At 39.1% G+C, this 10,808-nt stretch overlaps 1 protein-coding gene across 1 annotated transcript in view; it reads right to left on the minus strand.

The window, feature by feature from the left end:
* Positions 1-7,710, minus strand: part of MYO3B (myosin IIIB) — a 632,072-nt gene extending 624,362 nt beyond the window's left edge. Inside the window, exons 1-2 of the mRNA XM_078146159.1 lie at positions 7,537-7,710; positions 6,436-6,570 (exon numbers count right to left, since the gene is read on the minus strand). Coding sequence (XP_078002285.1) covers positions 6,436-6,570; positions 7,537-7,683 — 282 coding nt within the window. The 5' untranslated portion in view covers positions 7,684-7,710. The remainder of the gene's footprint in view (positions 1-6,435; positions 6,571-7,536) is intronic.
* Positions 7,711-10,808: the final 3,098 nt, after the last annotated feature.

Here is a 10,808-nt window from a genome sequence, read left to right on the forward strand (position 1 = left end):
AAGATGGAGGTGAAGAGTGAAACCATTCCAGGCATGGAGTACAACCAAAGATAGGAAATGGAGTGTTTTGTTTAAGTGATTGCAAGTAGGCCAGGGAAGAGTAATGTATAAGAAGCCTGGAAAGATACAAAAGGTCTAAGTTATGGAAAGGTTTAAATGTCAGAGTAGTTTGTATTTGACTCGAGGGGTAATAGGGAACCATTTTTCTAGGGTTGCAGCTACAGGGAGGGAAATCACTTGGAAGTTGAGTGGAGCAAGACAGGGATAAGGAGAGGCTTGAGACAGGGAGACTCATTTCAATAGTCCAAGTGAGAGGCAACAAGAGCCTTATGTAAAGCGATGGCTATGTGAGTGGGAAAAAGAAGTATATATAATATATGAATAATATCATGAAGTAGAAATGACAAGATTTGGTAAGTAATTGGGTAACTGAAGAATTACATAAGTAATCAGGTGAATGAAAGTAAGAAGTCAAGGATAACACTGAGGTTTCAAATCTGGGTGGTTGGAGCAATGGCAGTGCCTTTGACAGCAATGGGGAATGTGAGAAGAGGGATAGATAATTGCTCGTTAGGGATTTTGTGGTGGGGATTCCTGTTCTAGTGAAGACTGGACATAGAGCCTCTGTGAGCCTTCACAATACCCTACATCCATAAAGCAGAGAGGCAGATGTGCCTCTCTTATAGAAGGTCCACAAAATATTTCCATGATCTTTGGAGAGATTCAGGAGAAAAAGTCAGAGCTATCTAGGATACTAAGGAATCGTAAGGAGAAAAGTTCCAGCTAGAAGGTCATGGCCCCATGAATTCATTAAAAGATATATCTGAATATCTCTAAGAGATGGAAGTGGGGGGGGGAGGTATTCTGAGAAGAGTTGTGAAGTAAGCTGTTTGTATTGGCACCTCAGCCTCCTCCCACCACCATCTTTTTAAAATTGCCATTAAAAATAATATTACATGTACTTTATTGTTGTAAAGCACTTTGTACATATTATCTCATTTCAGAGGAAGATACATCTAGGGCTAGGAGGGGCCTTTAGAGGTCATCTAATCTAATCCCTTCCTTCATTTGCAGATGAGGAAATTAGGCCAAGAGCAGTTAAGTGATTTGCCAAAGGTCCCATAGCAAGAGGGATTTGAATCCCTGTTCCTCTGACTCCAAATCCATCCAGTAACTGTCAAGGATACCACCACCATTCCAACCACCCAGATTTGAAACCTCAGTGTCATCCCTGACTCCTCACTCTCATTCATTTTATATATATAGTCAGTTACCAAATCTTGTCATTTCTGCCTCCACAATATCACTCATAGAGGTCTCCTTTCCTCCATTCACACAGCATGCTGTCTATACTACCCAAACCCTTTGAAGTAGGTAGTGCAAGTATTATTCATCCTCATTTGGTGAATGAGGTTGAAATAGATGAGATGATTTGTCCAAGGTCATAAATCTGGGAAGTTTATTGCCCTACCATTCCCCATGCCACCATATTCTCAGGAATCTCAAGCTGCCTCTTGGCTTCCCAGGACCACCCCCCACCAAGGCAAGAACCACTTCAATTTATTCTTTACTGTGAAAATTCATCTTAGGACAACTTTTCTTAAAATCCTCCTTGCTCCCCAACTGATAAATGGTCCAAGGGTATGAATAAGCAGTTTTCAGATGAAGAAATCGAAGCTATCTCTAGTCATATACACCTATCAGATTGACTAATATGACAGAAAAGGAAAATGATAAATGGAGGGGATGTGGGAAAACTGGAGCACTAATATACTGTTGGTGGAGTTGTGAACTGATTGATCCAACTATTATAGAGAGCAATTTGGAACTATGGCCAAAAGGCTATAAATCTATGCATACCCTTTGACCCAGCAATATAGCACTACTAGGTTTGTATCTCAAAGAGATTTTATTTTAAAAGGAGAAAGGTCCTATATATACAAAAATATTTATAGCAGCTCTTTCTGTGATGGTAAAGAATTGGAAATTGAGGGAATGCCCATCAATTGGGGAATGGCTAAACAAGTTGTGGTATATGACCATAATGGAAAGACATGATGAGAAGGATGTTTTCAGCAGGAAATACTTACATGAACTGATACAAAGTGAAGTGAGCCAGAACCAAGAGAACAGAGTAATAGCAACATTATATGATGATCAACTGTGAATGACTTAGCTATTCTTAGCAATACAATGATCCAAGACAATTCCAAAGGACTCATGATACCTGCCTCCAGAGAAAGAACTGATGGAGTTTGAATACAGGCATACTAGTATACTATTTTTCACTTCATTTTTTTTCCATTTTTTTGGTCTGTGTTTTCTTTCACAACATGACTAATACAGAAATATGTTTTGCATGATTGCACATGTATAACCTATGTCAAATTGCTTGAGGTCTCAGGGTTGGGGTTGGGGGAGGAAGAGTAGAGAAAGGAAAGGGCAGAATTTGGAACTCAAAAATTTAAAAAAAAACAGATTCAAAAATATTGTTTTTACATGTAATTGGGAATATTTATTAAAAAGAATCCCCCTGACTACTATATGATAATAAGTGTAATAACCCATATGTTTTCCCTCCCAGATTATAGAAGTACCTTAATCCAGTTAAGATAGATGGCTCCTTTTGAGGACCCTTACAGAATGACATTACTTAGCATATTTAATACTTAGGAATCTATAATTCATTGGTGTGAGGACTCTCCCCCACTCCCACATACAGCAACCTTGTGACAGTCTTCTTTCAGAAGGTTGTCAAAGGGCTGTAGACGAGACATAAAACTGTCTTTGTGAGCTGCCATAATTGAAATGTTCATCCTCTTGCAGAGAACCTTCTGGTGATGAATCCAAAGGAGTGACATTAGAAATTTCAAGCATTTGACAGGTCAGTAAGGGAGACAGTTTGGGTCAGTAGCCATCTACTTTATCTATACATAAAGCGAGGCCTAGAAATAAAGATTTTGGTTAAGCAGAAACCAAAAGTGAGTTTTGAATGACTTTAAGAGCAAAAGAGGCAGCATGGCCCAGGGACTAGAGAGATGACTTGTGAATCAGAGAGGCCTGAGCTCATATCCCACTTCTGACACCAATGCATCTGCTGTTGGGCCCGCAGCCCTTGTTCACATCTTGGTGCCTTAGACAACTCTCTTAAGTCTCTGAGCTATAGGGAGGGGGCCAACCTACACTGGTAGAGGGAGTTTTCTTCATCTGAAAGAACCTTATATTAATGAAATCACAGGTCCAGTCCCTATTTCTGTCCATACCCCTAAAAAGAAAAGGAAGAAATCCTCATGATCCCAAATTATATTATTTATATAGCAGCATCTGGACATGGCAGAATTTCACATTAACTGAACAAATTTCTGTATCCTTGACTCCATCAATGTATCTGAAAGGTGAGCAAAAAAATGGAAGGAATTATATATTTAAAAGGAACAGCAAGTTGTGCATAATAGATTTGCAGTTTCATATGCAATCATCTTTTTTTTTTATCATACTATGTTATGGAAATGCTTGTTTTATTCCATAAATTAAAAATAAATAAATAAATTTTAAATGGAGGGAAATTAAAATTTCAGATAATTAAGCATCAACAAAGATTTGGAAACTCTAGATTCAATAATGCTTTTCAACCTATGAGAAGGGAATAGTTATTTTATGGACTTATGGAGTAAAACTAGTCTATGCAATATCTGGGCACTTGTTCAGTGACCTGTACTTAGAGGTAGAAACAGCAGTGGGCTGCTACCCACCTGAGGGTGGCTCTTACCAGGAACATTTAGCTAGTCTACTATGAGGAGTTCTACCAATGCTATGCATATGGCAGAAGATGAGTCCAAAACTCTCATCTCCACCACAAATGGAGTCAGTCAGTCAGTCAACAAGCTTTTATTAAGAACTTATTACACAGCAAGCACTGAGCTAAGCTCTGGGAATTCAAAGAAAAGCAAAAAGAGTTTCTTAATCTAAGGAGGGAGACAACAGGCAAACAATTATGTTTACACAATACATATACACAGTAAATTGGAGACAATCTCGGAAGGAAAAGCTCTAGAATTAAGCAGTACCAAAAAAGGGTTCTTACAGAAGGTAGGATTTTAGATGAGACTTGAAGGAAGTCAGGGAAGGCAGGAGTCAGAGATGAGGCATGGAGGACAGTCAGTGAAGACACCCAGAGTCAGGAGATGGAGTGTCTTGTAAGAGGAAAGGTAAAGGGGCTGGTATTACTGGATTGTACAGTACATGGAAGGGATTAAAGTATAAGAAGACTAGAAAGGTTGGAAAGGGCCAGATTATGAAGGGCTTTAAAAGCTAAAAAGAGGATGTTATATTTGATCCTGGAGGTAAAAGGAAGCCACTGGAATTTATTGAATGGGAAAAGAGGGTGTGACTGGTCAGACCTGTACTTTATGAAGATCTCATTGGAAGCTGCATGGAGGATGGACTAGAGTGGAGAAAGACAAGGCTGGGAAAGACTAGAAGGTGGACTGATACCAGACAAATCCAAATGGTGACAGACTTTAGTATATGATAAAGCAGGGTGGTATCATAGAAAAATATCTGATCTGGAAGTCAGGAAACCCAAGTTAGAGACTTAAGTCTGCAATTAACTGACTGAGAACTTAAGCAAGTAAATTAGCCTCTCAGCTTACTCATCAATGAGGAGGTTGAATTAGATGATTTCTAAGGATCAGTCCAGCTCTGAATAATATGTCATTCTACAATTCTATATAAAATCACAGCCATTGAAGAGACTGGAGCTAGCAATCCAGCAAATGACCTTTGCGACTTAAGTGCAGCAAAGAAAGGACCCCAGAACTTCCCAATGACCATGCCAACAAGTCTGGCCCATCCACAGAACAACTTTTATGCAGAAGTCATAAATCTCAAGGATATTATATTGCGGGGGTGCATGCATAATTCAGTGAGTAATTCAGCCTAATTATCCAACTTTGAACATGAGACAGTCAGTGGGGTAAAATAAAGTTTGTCTAGGGATCAGCAGATACTTTCAGGCTGCTTCTCATTTTACACAGACACAGGGAGTCTTTTCAGAGATACCCAACCTATACTTGTGAGGGTCACCATTTGGTTACTATCTTTAACAAGCAACATCCATTTGGGAATTGATCTAGCAAACATATCTCTGGCTGGCTAGTCTGATCACAGCATTTACAAGGAGGTCTGACCACTAGGCTAAAGCAGAAATAAAGGTACCTGAAAATTCCTCAGTCTGAGTTGCAGAAACTAGGAAATTCTAAAAAGGCATCTTCCCTACTTATCTTTTAGGAGTCAGGTATAAACAAGCAGAAATTTAGACTTACTGATCAATGACTTAAACCTTGCAATGCAACAGCATGGATGACAACTGAATCTTTAATTCCAGAAATGACACTTTCCAATTTGGGGGGAGGGGATGGAATTTTTTTGTTTTAAAGCCAATTTCTAGGGTAAAATTACAGTTTCAAAAATATGGGAGGATAATAGATGAATGTTCTAATATAAACTAATTAGTCAACCAAATAGTCCAAGATCTCCTGGATGCCAAACCCCTCAACATCCCACTTTGGGAGGGGAAGACCATTAATGGGACAGAAATGGTGAAGCTTCTTTCCCTTCAACCTGTTCGTCCCTCAGAGCTAACGTCTGACTTTCACAAAGTCAATCCATACAAGAGCACAGCCAATTAGTACAGTCCTGAGGCCTCTACATAATCAGATGATAGAAACTAAAAGGAAGGAAGAGCCTAAAAGGGAAATCAGGCAATCTGCCTTTCCCATTTTAATTTTCTTCCAAGGACCTCCGGCACTTCACATGTGTGGTTTACATTTGCGCCCTGAAAATAAGCTTTGGTCTAGAAGCTCAAGGTCTAAAAATGTCCAGGTAGGGCTAAAGAGAATTGACCCATCAGTCAAAAATAATGGAGAAATTCTTCCCTTGTATCCAGACACTAATAATCTTTTATCTTAACCACATGGAGGGGAGGGAAAAAGCTGGTAAAAAAAAAAACTGGTACATATGAATGAAGCCAATGTAATTTTTGCAGATTAAACAGAATTTGGGTTATCAAGTTTGTGAAAATGAGATTCCTATCTACCTTTTCCAAGGCTTTGGAGAAAAAGTGTCTTTGCTAGTCAAAAGCCATTCTTTCCTGCTATTATACATTCTGGTTTAGAAACAAGAAGAATGCCAAGACTTGAAGACCAAGATAGGCAAATGCATTAAGCAACAAGATATGCTTAATACGCAGGAGACTGACTTGGTTATTTTTTGAAGATCGCTATCATTTCATAAGGGTCTATTAGAGAAAGGACAACAAGTACAAACGATTGTCCAAATGTTCATTGCAAAATATTATTGCCAAGAGAAGGTGTCTTATCCTCCTAAGTTGAAGGTGAAAGCCAGATTCAGCATGCCCAACCCATCCCCTCTTACCTCTAGGACCAGCCATAGTTGTCCGCCCACATTTGGGTCAGCTTTATAAAACATTCCATAAAACTTGACCACATTTGGATGATTTGGAAGAAATTGCAAAATGTTGTATTCTGCCTCAATCTCTTCATCCATATCCTAAATTAGAGGAAAACATATCTTGGATTAAGTCCATCTCTCCAAGGAAAGAAGACAAATTTATCATCATAGCCAAATAAATATTTAATGAAGTATATCTGCACAATAATTTGAATGCCGCTGTCATCGCAATGTCTCCAAAACATTTTGGCTTAAAAATATTCAAACATTTAAGTCCCAATTAAGAATCACTCAGCAGCAGGGGCAGCTAGGTGGTACAGTGGAAGTCAAAAGGACCTGAGTTCAAATTTGGCCTCAGAAATTTACTAGCTGTGTGACCCTGGGCAAGTCACTTAACCTCAATTGCCCCCCCCAAAAAAATCACCCATCATGCTAATAGTACAACTTTTTACAATTCTCTTTTTTCCTCCAAGTTGTTTTTTTTTTTAATGGCATTATCAATGCAGTCAGCTGCTTAGCTCCAAGAGGCCTAATGCAGGACAGGATGCACATAACCTCATTATGCATAAATCAGGCCACATTATACCCTTGGTGCCTAGTATGCTGCGGCCAAAAAAAAAAAAAGGCTTAATTTTCTTCACCCTGCTGAGAGAGAAAATAAGCACACATTATTCCTTTATGCTGTCAACTCACTATGTCTGAATGTTCTGAGTTGGGGTCATTTTGTAATTACACTGCCACCGTCCAATAGCCCACGAGTGACACGAGTCAGTCTTTCAAAGAGAATGATTTCAAAAGTTAAGAATCCAGGCGTAACGCCTTGACAATAGCAACAACAGAACTGTCAATAAGATAAAAACCAGGCAAATTTCTAGCCATGTCTCTTTCTCTTAGTTGTGATTACAACTCATTACCCTTTTCAAAATGCTTTCAAGTCCCTGCTGGGTTTCAGGAAAATGTGTACCTTTACAAAGGGCCAGGAAAATAAGTGGAAACTTCAGTGAGCATTAAAAAGAATGGGAAAAAAAAAACCACCATGTGATTGCTGTTGCTAATTTTACTCACACTGATTGGATCCAGGATTTTTACAGCTGCAGGGCTCCCATCTTTCTTATTTGTTACTTTATAGACTTTTCCATATGTGCCTTTCCCAATGGTCTCTATAATCTCCCAGGTGTCTGAGGGATCTGGAAGTGACTCAAGTCCAAGCATGCTGGGACTATATTGAAATAATCCATACAGAGGTTTCCTGGTGGGGAGGAAAATGTGTCATCATCAATGTATTAGTGGACTGGAGAACATTCTTTTATATAACACGATGTTTCACAATAATAGTAATAATGATTTGCTCTTCTTGACCCAATTTGTGGTTTTCTTGACAGATACTGGTGTGGTTTGCATTTGTTTCTCCAGCTCATTTCACAGATGAGGAAACTGAGGCAAACAGGGTTAAATGATTTGTCCAGAGTCACACAGCCAGTAAGTGTCTGAGGCCAGACTTGAACTCAGGTCTTCCTGACTCCAGGCCCACCACTTTCCCCACCGTGCCACCTGGCTGCCCCAATAATAAGAATAGCTAGCATTTATATGATGCTTTAAAGTTTACAAAAAACTATGCATTTGTTATCTTAACCTCCTACATGAGAATACTGCATTTTGACTGGGTTTGGTTAATTTTGTTTTTGAGCTGAGAAAAGAAAAAGTTGCTATGAGGAATAGAAGCAGGAGGAGGAGAGAATGAGAGGCAAAAATGAGGTGTTTCCTCTGCACAGAAGACAATAAAAATGAAAATTACATACACACGTCTCTGCCTCCCTCCCTCTGCCTATTTCCCCATCTCCTTCTATCTCTCTGTATCTCTTACTCATGTATACATGCATACATGTGTGTGCACACAAATCTCTGCCTCCATCCCCATCTCTCCTTCTAGCTCCCTTTCTCTTTTACACACAAATACATACACACACACACACACACACACACACACACACACACACACACAAAACCCTTCAGGGAGAATAAGAAGAAACAAGGAGGAATATATCAGTTATGACTTGATCCTGGGTTAATGCCATAGTTAGCCTAGGAAAAGAAAAGCAGGATATAGTGGAAAGATGATTGGGATTAGAGTGAAAGTGCAATCAATTCAAACTCTTCCACATACTCAATTTAATTCAATAAACATTTATTAAGTGCCTACTATGTGCCAGGCACTGTGTTAAGCATTAGGGATACAAAAGTGGGGAAATAAACAGTTCCTGCCCTCAAGGACTTTACAATCCCTATGTAACCTTGGGCAAGTCATCAAACTGTATCTTTGCTTTTTTTCATCTGTAAAATGAGAGGATTGGGCTAGATGGACCTAGATAACTGGGTACCTTCTTCCTCTAAATCTACAAACCTGTGCTGCCTGAGATGTAATGTGCTTGGGAAATGACTTCAGGCTCCATAACCTTTGCCATTTGCAGGTTGCTGGACCCCAGGTCAAATTCAGGCTAAAGGCCAAGGAAACAGGTCTCAAATCTCTATTGGAAAACCTATAAAGATGTTTAGCAGAAGTATAGCAGCACCTGTTTCAAAATATACAAAGGAAGAGAACAATCCAGTACCCAACACAGCAGCTTCCTAGGAATTACAATGAAAGGGTTAATGATGAACAGCAAACTCCTAGCCCTTTCTCTAAGAGGCACTTGTCGCTGAGATTAGAGATCCACAAAGCCAAACCACCAGCATTGGCGTCAGCAGGAATGCAAGCTCACCCGTGGCTGGTCCCACACAAAGGCCACTAGGCTCTGGGTTGGGGCTCAATGACTGGGCTTCCACGCCCTCTCTGCTATGATATCAAAGAGGAGGAGCCATCAGGCTCCAACAGCAAATTCTAATGAGCTCAACCAGTTTGTTGTTGTTGTTGTTGTTGGGTTTTGGTGGTTACCCCAAAAGGGCATTTCTGTTTCATGCTGTGTAATTTCAATTTGCACTTCCACGCCTAATTTTTTTCTGTCTCATGGCCTTCCAAACTTAGCCTTTTGACCTGGGACAAGCAGTCTACTTACCCTCTGTATTGTCTTCATATATTCTGCTAAGAAAATTATAAAGTTTACCAGATTAATCTTAAACATGTTTGAAATTATTTTATTGAAATCTTACTTGGATTAATCAGCAACTACTTTTTGGTCTCTTTCTATTGCATGAAAACAAACAAACAAAACCAATCATTCTTATAGGATCATTTTGAAGACAAAAAGCAGAAAGAATTCCCTCCAATTTGAATATTCAGCTATCTTTCCAAAAGGACATTTGGCATTTCCCATTACTGTCTTCCTATTGTATACTGTCTAATAGTGAACATCTTATGCTAGAATTAGAAAAAGACATTTCCTCATCTATAAAATGTTGATAATGATAACATCTACCTCATAGGGTTATTGTGAGGTTCAAATGAAATCATGGAACGATTGATTTAAAACTGGATAGTACCTTTAAAAATGAATAGCATAGTTAATTGGCAGTTATGGCCTCCCCCTTTGGACTTTGCTTCTGACTTTTTGGACCTTGCCACAGTGCAGCTGCCTCAGGACCTGGGATCTCATCCTGAAAAATGCCTCTCCCTCTGCAACCTCCTCACTCTGGTTCATCCTTTCATCATGCCAGCCCCTTTCTCCCACTACGGTTTCTTCCTAGGACCTCCATTTTGAGAAGGGGCCCACCTTTTCTTCTGAGTTTTTTGGACTTCAACAGCATGTCCCCACACGACACTGAACAAGTCATTCTATCTGCTCTCAACTCAAAGGGTCACAGACATGAAAATGTTTTGTAACCTGTTTTGCCTACAATGTGCGACACATGAAGTGTGATTTTTATTATATAGCTAAGTACCAAAACAAATACTACAGACAAAGAGTGCTATGGGAGTTCTGAGAAATAATAATAGCAATACCTAACATTCATATAGTACTTGAAGAATTTTACAGATATTATCTTGTTTATACATATTATGTACATGTAATCATACATATATATATATATATTGATGTTTATATGATGTACAGTGTATTTTGCATATATTGTCGCATTTTATCATCACAACAACCCTGTAAGGTGAGTACTATTATTATCCTTATTTTAAAGATGAGGAAACTAAATTTCTTCAGAGGTTAAGTTACTTGTCCAGGGTCACACAGTTAGTAAGAATCTGAGGTAAAACTTGGATTTAGAGCTTCCTGATTCCAAGTCTAGTGCTCTAACCATTGTGCATTCCAGTTATGTTTGCATCTTATCCTTTCATTTGACTCAGAGTAGCTGCGGTGGGACTCATGGACCCATTTTAGAAATTATGC

The sequence above is a fragment of the Phascolarctos cinereus genome, unplaced genomic scaffold (genome assembly GCF_003287225.1).
Source record: "Phascolarctos cinereus isolate Bilbo 61053 unplaced genomic scaffold, phaCin_HiC Scaffold_726;HRSCAF=1367, whole genome shotgun sequence".
NCBI classification, from domain to species: domain Eukaryota; kingdom Metazoa; phylum Chordata; class Mammalia; order Diprotodontia; family Phascolarctidae; genus Phascolarctos; species Phascolarctos cinereus.